The sequence below is a fragment of the Jaculus jaculus genome, chromosome 3, assembly GCF_020740685.1.
Source record: "Jaculus jaculus isolate mJacJac1 chromosome 3, mJacJac1.mat.Y.cur, whole genome shotgun sequence".
Classification (NCBI taxonomy): Eukaryota; Metazoa; Chordata; class Mammalia; order Rodentia; family Dipodidae; genus Jaculus; species Jaculus jaculus.
Window position 1 is genome coordinate 169,890,950 of NC_059104.1, and position 13,281 is coordinate 169,904,230.

At 39.4% G+C, this 13,281-nt stretch overlaps 1 protein-coding gene across 5 annotated transcripts in view; it reads left to right on the plus strand.

Moving 5' to 3' along the window:
- The window catches only part of Fchsd2 (FCH and double SH3 domains 2), a 229,597-nt gene that overhangs the window by 164,774 nt on the left and 51,542 nt on the right, over positions 1-13,281 (plus strand). For 4 of the 5 annotated variants that reach the window (XM_045145406.1, XM_045145407.1, XM_045145410.1 and 1 more), the window contains 2 exons: positions 1,406-1,501; positions 3,535-3,606. In XM_045145406.1, coding sequence (XP_045001341.1) covers positions 1,406-1,501; positions 3,535-3,606 — 168 coding nt within the window. The remainder of the gene's footprint in view (positions 1-1,405; positions 1,502-3,534; positions 3,607-13,281) is intronic. The other variant, XM_045145409.1, reaches the window with a different exon arrangement.

Consider the following 13,281-nt stretch of genomic DNA (forward strand, 5'->3'; position numbering starts at 1 on the left):
GGTAAGATTGAAAGTGGTTGGAATAAAAATTTAATATGAATGATGTATCTGGGAGATGTGCCTCCTTGTTGCAAGTGAGAAGAGCTCACGCACACATGTTACATTATGTGCCTTTCTGTTACAAAGCTCCCTCTGCTGCTTTTGTTACATTGCCAAAAGCAGCCCAGTGCTTCAATGGGAAGTTTGAAAGTCTAGACTTTTTTATTCTATGGCATTATTACTTTTGTCTTGTGGAGTTTAAAACTATTTTTCCCACATGCCTAAAATGTAACATATTCCCAAAAGGGGTAATTTTGAGACTAATTCATGCAGACATGACACACTATAAATGTAAAGGTGCCCTCTATATTGTTCACTCCCTAAGTGAAAACAGCTGGCCCTGGGAGCTTTCCTTAAATTTTAATTATTTATGAAGCTTGCTTTTACTCCTTAATATTTTATGTAATGCTTTGTATATGTAACTGAAGCAGATGTTGTCATAGATAATTTTATTTAGAATAGTAACTCCAAAGATAATTCTACTATCCTTTATAGTATGTTTATATATGCTTGCTTTCTGTCTGCATAAGGAAACCTCTATCAATTCACAATGGACTCTTTAAACAATACATAAAATAACAGTTTTATTCTCTGTTTCTTTGACAATTAAATTGTCTAGTGTTACTATTCATAAATACTTTGAAGACTAACCAAAAAAGTGACCTTAATAGAATGAGAAAAATTATATGATCATTTCAAGGGATATGTAAAAGGCTTGTGACAAATTTCAACACCCTTTTGTAATTGAAAAAAAGAACCTTAGAAACTAAGGGAACTTGCAAAACATGATAGCATTTGTGAAAATGAAGCTCAAAGCCTTCCAAGAACCTTTATTTCCAAATTACATGATCGTTTATAGGAAATCTGTATGAAAACTACTAAACATTATTAAAATAAGGGATTCAGTAGAGTTTTGGGTACAAGATCATTTGATCTTGCCAAATGCCAAGAAGCTATGTTGATGCAAGGTCAACACACAGTAACTAACCAGTTGTATTTCTGTATTCAATCAATGAATGATCCAGAAAAGAAATTAAGAATCATTTCCTACCAACAACTCCACTGTATCAGAATTGGGGTGGGGAGAGGGGATATAAGATTACAATGTTTTTATAAAAACTCGATTAAAAAATTTTAAGGGAAAAAAATCATTTCCAACTGCTATAACGATCTTTCTACCTCTGCCTCCCAAAGTGCTGAGATTAAAGGTGTGTGCCACTACACCTGACTTTATCATTTCTTTTTGACCACATCATGTTAGAATTCTCATTTATTTAGAAAAAAGCTGAATAAACCTTAAACTTTAGAATATAATTACTGAACATTTTAACCTAAGACTTAAAAATACCTTTTTTTCCCTCTTCAGGTAGTACGGGACTATAACCTTCAGTTGTTTTTGCAAGAGAATGCTGTATTTCACAAGCCTCAGCCCTTCCAGTTCCAGCCTTGTGACAGTGATACTGTAAGGAAATGCCGTATCTCCATTTCTTCTGTTGTCTGTGCTTGAGTGACTGTCACCCTTGGGATTAATAGAAAAATTAACTGTGAAGATTCAGATCCCATGACAGTTCTTCTTTGTTACATGTGGCTAACCCATCCATGTCTTTATGCTAGCAGCTGTCCACTAAGTGAGGCTAAATTAGAAGGCAAATTACTAAAAATCTGAAATCTAAGAAAAAATTCAGTTAATTTATTCAAACATAAATTATGCTTTCTAGTCATGAAATTTTTCATGTTATGTTCTTCCATAGCAACCAGTGGTTAAATTTGAGCCAGACTATATTTAATAAATGGAATAATATCATGGAAAATGCTAATAAAAATTAAAAAAATAAAAAAAATAAATGGAATAATAAATATGTGTGTGAAAAAATAGTTTGGCCTTAATGAAATTATAGGCCTTTGATAATTTCATTCAGATTTTATAATGTTAAGAGAAATAATGTAAACCCCAACTGGAAAATATTTATCATACATTTTTCCTAAGTTTCTGATAAATGCTTTAAATTACTTGAATTTTGCCAGACGTGGTGGTGCACGCCTTTAATCCCAGCACTCGGGAGGCAGAGGTAGGGGGATCACCATGAGTTCGAGGCCACTTTGAGACTCCATAGTGAATTCCAGGTCAGCCTGGGCTAGAGTGAGATCCTACCTCGAAAAACAAACTAACAAAAAAAAAAAAAAAAAAGCTTCTTAAAGTACATGACTTTTGAAAAGTCAAAATATTTGGTAACATAAAATGTGAAATTTAATAGAAAGTGAGAAGGCACACTGTGGGCATTTCTAGCACATTCTTTCAATGTAAACAAGTCAGGACAAACAAGACATTTTGGTTATCTAGGATCAGAACATAGAGCTTATAATACAGTTCCAGATTTTAAATGGTATCAGTTTACTAGAAATGTATCGCCAGACATGCTCATTACTGTTCTTCTTTTCCTCTTATTTTTTTCTTTTCTTGAAACATAATCTCACTATATAGCCCTGGCTGGTCTTGAACTCACAGAAATCCTTATACCTCTGCCTACTTACTGCTGGGATTACAGGTATGAGCCACCATATCTGCCTCTTTTCTTACAATTTAAGTAGCCCTGTTCCTGGCTAAATAAAGAAATGTAGGAAATCAGTATTTCTTTCTAAATAGTAAGCTTTCCCCTTTATATCATTAGTAGCCCTCCCCTTTTAAATTAGTCAGCTTTTGCATAAAGATGCAATGACATTGTCCATTGAAGCCTGGGGTAAGTGAAGTATAACATTAAGAGGTATGGAGTATAAAGCCAGGCTTAGTGACTATGGCATTTAGCTTCTTGCTGCTAGGCCAAAACACCTGACCAGAAGCAGCTTATAAGAAAAAAGGGTTTATTTCAAGCTTATAGAGTCCAGGGGAAGCTTCATCATGGTGAAGGAAGCCACATCACTTCATCACACATCCGGAGCACAGAGAGAGCAGCAAACACAAGCTGGCTCTGAACACACAGTGGGGCTGGACTCAGCCTGCACACCACCTATAGCAAGGTCTCTTCCAAAACCCTCCGCCAACTGGAGCCTAAGTAAGAAGCTGTGGGGGACATTTACATTCAAGCCACCACAGCGGCTCATGCTTCTCATCCCACCACTCAGGAAGGAGGCTGAGGCTAGAGGATTGCCTCAAGTTTGAGGTAAGCCTGAATTACACAGTGAGTTCCGAGTACCCTTGGGTTACATAGTGAGAACTCTTTCAACAAAACAAAATGACAGGAAGATACAGTGTATATAGACAAGTTTATCAAACTTGATAAAATTAGGACCATTTGAAATATTTTATCTCTTCCCATTCACCTTAGAAATATCAGAGTAATAGTGTCTCTTACCTTGCTTTCTAAAGCACAACTAGAACCCTAAATCCTTCTGTGTTTCTAGACACTGTGCTAAATGTTCTTGGCTGGAATGTCCCTTTTTGCCTTAAAATTCTAACTCTTTGCTGTTTTCTGTCCTTGTGCAATCTTTACTGGGCAGAGTTTAAAAGCTGCCCAACTGGTGGATATTGAGCTCTCCCCTGTCAGTGCCCTGAGAATGACCATAGCTGAGGTATATGGGGGTGTGGGCCAAGGGTGGAGGGATGGGATGTATGGGCTTGTTTGCATGTCACTGAAGGGCGGGACCTGGTGTTGGGATGAACATACACACATATAAGGGGCCCTGAAATGCGTCTTCCATGGCTTTCAACTTTTACCCTATAAATGAGGAATTCCCTTTACTGTGTGTAATGAATAGATTAAGGTGCTCATTTTTTATCTTCTCTGAAGCATCTTAATTTTCCTCAGCACAGGGGCATTGAGCTAATGCTGTTTGCTTGATCAAAGGGAAAACTAGGCTAAGAAGGAGGCATGGCTAGAGTATGAATGAATGGCATATAGCTGATGTGGTAGCAGTATCCATATTCTTGGTACTAGTCTGTCTTCTGCAAAGGAATTTTCTTTTTAAAATTTTTTATTTATTTGAAAGAGAGGAAGATAGAGAATGGGCGCATCAGAACCTCCAGCCACTGCAAACAAACTCCAGACATATATGCCACCTTGTGCATCTGGCTTCTGTGGGTCCTAGGAAATCAAACCTGGATCCTTAGGCTTTTCCAGGCAAGTGCCTTAACTACTAAGCCTTCTCTCAAGCCTCTATAAAAGACTTTTCAATACTTGGAGAACAATTTTTGGGGGTGGGGTTTCAAAGTATGGTCTCACTCTAGCTCAGGCTGACCTGGAATTAACATGTACTATATGAAGTCTCAGGGTGGCCTCGAACTCACAGTGATCTCTTACCACACCCGGCTGGAACTTTTTTTTTTTTTTTTTTTTTTGTGGTTTTTCAAGGTAGTGTCTCACTCTAGCGCAGGCTGACCTGGAATTAACTATGTAGTTTTAGGGTGGCCTCAAACTCAGCTATCCCCTTACCTCTGCCTCCCGAGTGCCGGGACAAAAGTGTGCACCAGCACACACAGCTTGGAACATTTTTTTTTTATAATGAAAGAAGATACATACATTTGTTTTTATTTTATTTTTGGGGGGTTTTGAGGTAAGGTCTTGTTCTAGCCCAGGCTGACCTGGAATTTGCCATGTAATCTCAGGGTAGCCTCGAACTCTCAGCAATCCTTCTACCTCTGCCTCCCAAGTGTTGGGATTCAAGGCGTGCACCACCACCACCCAGATCATTTTTATTTTTAAAAAGTCACTCCAGATTGTGAGCTATTGAAAAAATGTTAGGGATCAGGTGTGTTGACACATGCCTTGAATCCCAGCACTTGGGAGGCAGAGGTGAAAGGATTGCTATGAGTTTGATAACACCTTGAGACTACATAGTGAATTCCAGGTCAGCCTAGTCTACAGTGAGACCCTACCTCAAAAAACAAACAAACCAAAAATAAGTTTAAAAAGGGCTGGGAGTGGTGGCACAAGCCTTTAATCTCAGCACTTGGGAGGCAGAAGTAGGAGGATCACTGTGAGTTCGAGGCCACCCTGAGACTACATAGTGAATTCCAGGTCAGCCTGGACCAGAGTGAGACCCTACCTCGAAAAACCGAGAAAATAAAAAAAAAAAAGTTTACAAAAGGGGCTAGAGGGATAGCTTAGCGGAAGGTGCTTGCCTGCAAAGACAAAGGACCCAGGTTCAATTCACCAGGACCCACATTAGCCAGATGCACCAGGGAGCACATGTTTCTGGAGTTCGTTTGCAGTGGCCTGGTGCACCCATTCATTCCCCCTCTGTCAAATGAATAAATAAATAAAAATTAAAATTGTTCTTTTAAAGTTAGAATGATTTTGAAAGTATCAATTATAATTTTGTTTGTTTGTTTTTTCAGGAAAGGGTCTGGACTCTAGCCCAGGTAGTCCTAGGCTGGCTTCAAACTCACTACCTCTGCCTCCTGAGTGCTAGGGTTAAAGTCGTGTGCCACCACACCCGGCTTTAAAATCCCAGTTGTTTTTTTCTTCTTAGCATATAGTCTAGTGTTCTGTGTGAGGATGAAGCTTTGCTTACCTGCTTCCTCTGGAAGTTGGAAGCACTAAGCTTATGGAGAGTCTAAGTCAGCATCATGTGCTCACTCTTCCTGCCAGCTAGGCCTTGGCCATGCAGGATGGACTGGTCTCCTCTGCCTTCAGTTGTATTTCTGAAATTGAGTTTATTTCTATCTTGTTGTTGTTTTATTTTTTTTTCAAATTAGGGTTTCACTCTGGCCCAGGCTGACCTGGAATTTACTATGTAAGTGGCCTGGAACTCAGCTGTCCTCCTATCTCAGCCTCCCAAGTGCTGGGATTAAAGGCGTGTACCACCATACCCAGCTGGCTTTTTTCTTTTTTTTTAAAGTCTTCCAAAGATTAAGAAACAATGGGGCAGGAAATGAAAACAGTAATCAAAAATAATACCTGATATTATTTTAATATTTATTTTATGCTAAACAATCTTCTAGCTATATAACTTACTAACTCATTTAATTCTCTAATGGCTCTATCATACATGAAACTTTTGATTCTTGCTTTTTAAAGTTGAGGAGGGCCAGAGAGATGGCTTAGGGGTTAAGGTTCAATTCTCCCGGTCCCACATAAGCCAGATGCATATGGTAGCACACGTGTCTGGAGTTCATTTGCAGTGGCTAGAGGCCCTGGTACACCCATTCTCTTTCTCTCTCTCTCTCTCTCTCTCTCTCTCTCTCTCTGTCTCTCTAATAAGTAAATAAATAAATGATTTTAAAGTTCAGGAAGTTTGTTCAAGGTCATTTAACTAATAAGTGTGGAAGTCGGGTATAGTGGCTCATGACTTTTTAGTCTCACCACTCAGGAGGCAGAGATAGAAGGATTTCCATGAGTTAGAGGCCACCTGAGACTACGTAGTGAATTCCAGGTCAGCCTGGACTAGAATGAGACCCTGCCTTGAAAAAAAAAAAAAAGTGTTGAAGCTAGAAAAATTTGAAAGTACATGAAGTGATAAAGAAGGAGCTAAGTCAGTGAGTGAGGGCTACAGACTAGATTTATGCTGGTGGTGTTAGATGCAGTAATAGATGGAGAGCTATGAAATTTATTCAGGTAGAACAGTAATGTGAGATGCATTGCAGAGGCAAGATAGGATTGTTCCTGAATTATTTTAAATTTTATAATTCAAATTGAAAAGTCTGTGCCACTAATGTCAATCTACATTTAGGAGAAATATTTAGGGTTCTCAAGAGTTTCAATAATTCTATTGTGATAAAATATAACTCTTCTGAAGATTATTACAAGTATATGTAATTTTTAAAAAACACCTTTTTCCTGGTATGTTGGCATATCTCCATAATCTTAGCACTCAAGAGGTTGAGAGACCAACACACTTATTGTTCATACAATAAAATAAAGAGGTTAAGAGAGAAGGTTGTGAGTTTGAGGGTCTCTTAGGCTACCTAGGAAGACCCTATCTCAAAAAATAAAATAAACTTTTAAATATATAATCACTTCAAATTGTAGTATTTTCTTTATAAGTCTAAAACATCCAGTTAAAATATATAGCCAGGGCTGGAGAAATGGTTTAGCAGTTAAGGCGTTTGCCTGCGAAGCCAAAGGACCCAGGTTCGATTCTCCAGGACCCACATAAGCCAGCTGCACAAGGGGCACATACATCTGGAGTTTGTTTGCAGGGGCTAGAGGCCCTTGCATGCCCATTCTCTCTGTGCCTGCCTCTCTTCTCTCGGCTTGCAAATAAATAAAATTAAATATATATATATATATATATATATATATATATATATATATATATATATATATATATATGGCCAACTTACTATAAGAATTTAATTAAAGCTTAGAGTAATTGTACCTCCTTTTTTGGCTCTTTTTTTTTCTGTTAAAACTCTTTCAAGTTATCTTTTTTAAAAATATATTTATTTATTTGTTTATTTATTTGAGAGCGACAGACAGAGAGAGAAAGAGGCACAGAGAGAGAATGGGCATGTTAGGGCCTCCAGCCACTGCAAACAAAGTCCAGATGCACATGCCCTCTTGTGCATCTGGCTAATGTGGGTCCTGGGGAATAGAGCCTTGAACCAAGGTCCTTAGGCTTCACAGGCAAGCGCTTAACCGCTAAGCCATCTCTCCAGCCCTCAAGTTATCTTAATATATGATTATCCTTTTTTATTTACAGAGAATGGGTATGCAAGTGCCACTCTGTGTATCTGACTTTTTTATGTGGGTACTGGGAATTCCAACCCAGGACAAGTCGTTAGACTTTGTCAGCAAGCACCTTAGCCATCTCTCGAGGCCTCTAACTCGTTTTGAAATAATGTCTCTCATTGGCCTAAAGCTAACCAGTTAGTCTAGACTAGCTGACCAGCAAACCCCAGAGATCCTTCTGTCTCTGCCTCCTTGTCATTGGTATAACAGGCATATGATGCCACATCTGGCATTTTTATGTGGGTACTGGGGGTCTAACTTAGGTCTTTAGCAAGCACTTTACTGTCGGAGCTCTCTCTCCAGCCCTTAGAATTTTAGTATCAACTATTACATGATTACAAGTGGTACTGACCAATGATAAATTTTATCTGGTCTAGTTTAATAGCTTGTTCATGGTTAATAACAAAAGGATACTTACTTGTCCATTTCTCCATATACATTTTTTAATTTCTAAACTGTCCTTTCTTTATATCCTCATATAACTATTTCTCAGATGATACTCATAAGACAAAATTTCCAAAGCAGTCAGAATGCAAAGGCAAGACAATCATCACAAGTTTGAGACCAGCCAGGGCTAAATAATGAGGTTCTGTTTAAAAAAAAGGGGGGGGGGTCCTTCTAAAAATGAGTAAAGTACAGGTTTCTTTGTTGAAATGAGGTTTTTTTGGGGTTTGTTTTTGTTGTTGTTTCGAGGTAGGGTCTCATTCTTGCTCAGGCTGACCTGGAATTCACTGTGTAGTTTCAGGTTGGTCTTGAACTCACAGCAGTTCTCCTACCTCTGCTTCCTGGGTGCTGGAATTAAAGGCGTGTATGCCACCAAGCCTGGCTGAAATGAGATTTTATAGAATATATACTACTCCACCCCCAGTGATGCTCTATAAGAATTGACAAGCTGGGCTGGAGAGATGGCTTTAGCGGTTAAGCGCTTGCCTGTGAAGCCTAAGGACCCCGGTTCGAGGCTCAGTTCCCCAGGTCCCACATTAGCCAGATGCACAAGGGGGGCGCACGCATCTGGAGTTCGTTTGCAGAGGCTGGAAGCCCTGGCGCGCCCATTCCCTCTCTCTCCCTCTATCTGTCTTTCTCGCTGTGTCTGTCGCTCTCAAATAAATAAATAAATAAATTAAAAAAAAAAAAGAATTGACAAGCACATTTATTAGTATCACAGTGTTGGCTACTCCCCCAGATGTAACTGGATCATCCCAGCATTAGGTGTTGTTTGCTGTCATGGGTTTGGTTCCTAGAAGTAGCTGTTTGTTTTACATGTATTTGTCATTTCTGATTGAGCTTCATCACGTCTAAAATGTCAACCTTATGGTATAACTAAGCATTTGACTCAATGTCTGGCACATAGGAATAGATACAGAATAAATGTTCGTAACCTTTTTTTAATCTTCATGCGAGTCTATAAAAGATCACATATGGCAAAAATACTCTGTGAGGAATACACCTAAAAATTCTTAATGTTATGCGTGGCCTACTCCTCTGGTGGAATTTTTGTCTTCCCTGTAGCAATTTCTCATAAACATGGAAGATAGTGACAAAGAATTTGTCCTCCTGTTGTGTGAAAGATGCCATCTTCTTATGTATATGCAGGGTGCAACATTCAAAAACCAAAGTCGTTGGCTTCCAAAGGACATAGTGTCATGTTGTTTGAAGGGGTTATTAGAGCTGAGCATGGTGGCACACACCTTTAATCCCAGCACTTGTGAGGCAGAGGTGGGAGGATAGCCTTGAGGTCAAGGCTACCCCAAGACTATATAGTGAATTCCAGGTCAGCCAGACCTGGGCTAGAGCAAAACCCTACCTCAAAAAAAAAAAAAAAAATAAATGTGAGGGAAGGCTGGAGAGATGTCTTAGCCATTAAGACGCTTACCTGCAAAGCCAATCGAACCAAGGTTCCATTCCCTAGTACCCATATAATGCCAGATGAACAAAGTGGCACATGCATCTGGACTTTGTTTACAGTAACTGGAGACCCTGGTGTGCCCATTCTCTCCCACTCCCAAATAAATAAGAATGTAAAAGCCAAAGGAAGGGCAGGACTCCATATAACATTCTCCCTCCAGACACAGAATGGCCTGGATATCCATGGCCTCACAGTGCCTGACACCACGACCATAATAAGAGGAGGAAAAGATCATGACATCAAAAGTAAAAGAGAGACTGATTGACATGGGGAGGGGGTATGATGGAGAGTGGAGTTTCAAAGGGGCAAGTGGGGGGAGGGAGGGTATTACCATGGGGCATTTTTCATAATCAGGGAAGTTGTTAATAAAAAAAAATTTTAATTAAATTTTTAAAAAAGAAAAAATTAAATAAATAAGATTATTATTTGCATCTCTTCAGCCCTTCAAAAGAGCTTACTTGTTCTTCATAGAAAACCTACCATCATAACCCAGGCCCAGAAAGCCAGGCGCCACATGTTCTCCCTCATATGTGGATCCTAGCTATAGATGATTGGGCTTCTGCGTAAGAATGAAAATGCTTAGTAGCAGAGGCCAGTAAGTTAAAAAGGAGATATAAAGGGAAGAGAAAGGAAGGGAGGAGGGTACTTAATAGGTTGGCATTGTATATATGTAAGAATGATTGAGATGGGGAGGTAATATGATGGAGAATGGAATTTCAAAGGGGAAAGTGCAGGGGTGGGGAAGGGTATTACCATGGGATATTTTTTATAATCATGGAAAATGTTAATAAAAATTGTGAAAAGAAAAAAAAAGAGAAAACATTTATTAGATAGAGAAAACTCAGTGTACCTGGTGCTAATCAGGAAGGGTTCTAGAGACCTACTTCAGAAGAAGAATTTGTCAGGGACTCCACATGGAAAATAGAGCAGTAAGCCCTTCTCTACCACAAACAGTGCTGTAAGTACACTGAAGAAACCATTTCCTGGCTTTTACACTTCTAATACACTTTAACTTTAAATGTGTTTCCCTTCCTACTTCCATGTCCTTTGTGTGTAAGAGTAAATATGCAGGCTAGAGAGATGGCTTAGCCATTAAGGCACTTGCCTGTGAAGCCTAAAGACTCCAGGTCCCACATTAGCCAGATATACATTGTGGCGCATGCACCTGGAGTTCATTTGCAGTGGCTGGAGGCACTAGTGTGCCCATCCTCTCTCCCTCTGTCTCAAATAAATAAATAAAAATGATAAAATAAATTTTTAAAAAGGGTAAAAAAAAAAAAAAGAAAAAAAAAGAAAACCTACCATCAATATGGTAGACCCTCTACTGGTTTAATCACCTCTCTCCTGGTCTGGCTCCTTCTCTAAGGATCCAGAGATAACCAGAGTGGCTTTTCAAAAATGTATGGGCTAATTGTGGAAAACAGTGTGGAGGTTCCTAAAACAGCTAGAGATTGATCTACCATATGACCCAGCTATAGCACTCCTAGGCATATATCCAAAGGACTCATCTCATTTCCTTAGAAGTACGTGCTCAACCATGTTTATTGCTGCTCAATTTATAATAGCTGGGAAATGGAACCAGCCTAGATGTCCCTCAACAGATGAGTGGATAATGAAGATGTGGCACATTTATACAATGGAGTTCTACTCTGCGGTAAAGAAAAATGAAGTTATGAAATTTGCAGAAAAATGGATGGACCTGGAAAGTATTATACTAAGTGAGGTAACCCAGACCCAGAAAGCCAAGCGCCACATGTTCTCTCTCATATGTGGATCCTAGCTACAGATGACTGGGCTTCTGCATGAGAATGAAAATACTTAGTAGCAGAGGCCAGTAAGTTAAAAAGGAGACATAAAGGGTAGAGAAAGGAAGGGAGGAAGATACTTAATAGGTTGATATTGTATATATGTAATTATAATGATTGTAATGGGGAGCTAATATGATGGAGAATGGAATTTCAAGTGGGAAAGTGTGGGGGTGGGGAGGGAGGGAATTACCATGGGATATATTTTATAATCATGGAATAAAAAAAAAAAATGTATGGGCTAGAGAGATTGCTTAGCAGTTAAGGTGCTTATCTGCAAAGCCAAAGAGCCCAGGTTCGATTCCCCAGGACCCATGTAAGCCGGATGCACAAGGTAGCGTATGTGTCTGGAGTTTATTTGTGGTAGCTGGAGGCCTTGGCACACCCATTCATTCTCTCTCTCAAATAAATAAATAAAAATAAAAATAATTTTAAAAGGAATGTATTCACATAACGTGTTGGTACTAAGCAGCCTAGAAGTTTTACCCTTTAACTAGCTTGAGATTATAGCGAAACAAAGTTGGTCAGCAGACATAAGATAAAGATAAAAGATTGATGTCATTGTGTATGAGAGGTCTCTCCCTTCCACCTCTCCTCCCTCTCTGTCTCTCTGTTTTGTTTTTTTTTTTTCTTTTCCTGGCTTAGTTCCTTTATTCTTTTAAAGTTTATATTTTACTTATTTATCTGAGAGAGAGAGAGAATGGGCACACCAGAGTCTTGAGCCACATTTAGCAAAGGAACTCCAGGTGTATGCACTGCCTTGTGCATCTGGTTTATGTGGGTTCTGGGGAATCAAACCCGGTTCCTTTGGCTTTGCAGGCAAGTGCCTTAACCGCTTAGCCATCTCCCCAGCCCATACATTTTTGAAAAGCCACTCTGGATACCTCTGGATCCTTAGAGAAGGAACCAAACCACAAGAGAGGTGATTAAACCAGCAGAGGGTCTGCCATCTTGATGGTAGGTTTTCTGTGAAGGACAAATAAGCTCTTTTGTTTCAGTGTTTTGAGACAAATTTTTACTCTGTTGCCCAGGTAAGCCTTGAACTTGTGACCAGTGTCCCTAGTGTATTGTAGGTTTCTACCACCATGGCCAGCTTTTTTTTTTTTTTTTTTTTTTTGCCATTGCATTTTGTTTAGATTTATCTCTAATGTGTCAATGAAACAAGAGAATGGTGCTCCTTCATCAGATTTCTCATCAGTTTAATAAGATTGGCTATCCTTTCCTCCCAGTAATCTGCTTTTTCAGAATTGTCCCAAGGCTCAAAGTACCAGTATGTCTGTAGTTTAGTCCCTGGAGAGTGGAGTGAGGAAGACCATTCAACCCAGTCGTCCAGTGTTCCCACTTGTCTTCCTAGTGACTGGGCTTGTGTCCCAGCATAGTTGGAACAGGTCACGTGTTTTAAGGGGAACTGTTCTACTCCCCACCACAGAGGGGTATAGTATGTTTGAGATCTGTTGCCTTAGGATGAACAGTATTTCACAAAGCCTTTGGGCCAAAGATGTGTTTCAGAATTCAGATTTTGTCAGATCTTGGAAAGGTGATCCACCTAGCATGTATTGTTACCCAGTACTACACAGAGCATTTTGAAGAGTTGTGAAATAATGAACCTGAGCAAACACGAGGACTTAGGATATGATAGTCCACAAAGATCCAGATACTTTATTTTTTCTAAACAAAAAGGATCCTGGTTTTAGATTTTGTCTTTTGGTTTGTTGGCTTGATTTGGTTTAGTTTGACTTTATTTGCTTTGTTTTGAGATTGGATCTTGCTGACTGTAGTTCCCAGGCTGCCCTTAAAACTGTCCTGCCGCTTCAGCTTCTTGAGAACCTGGGGTTATACGTACATGCCGCCACATCCAGCAGGA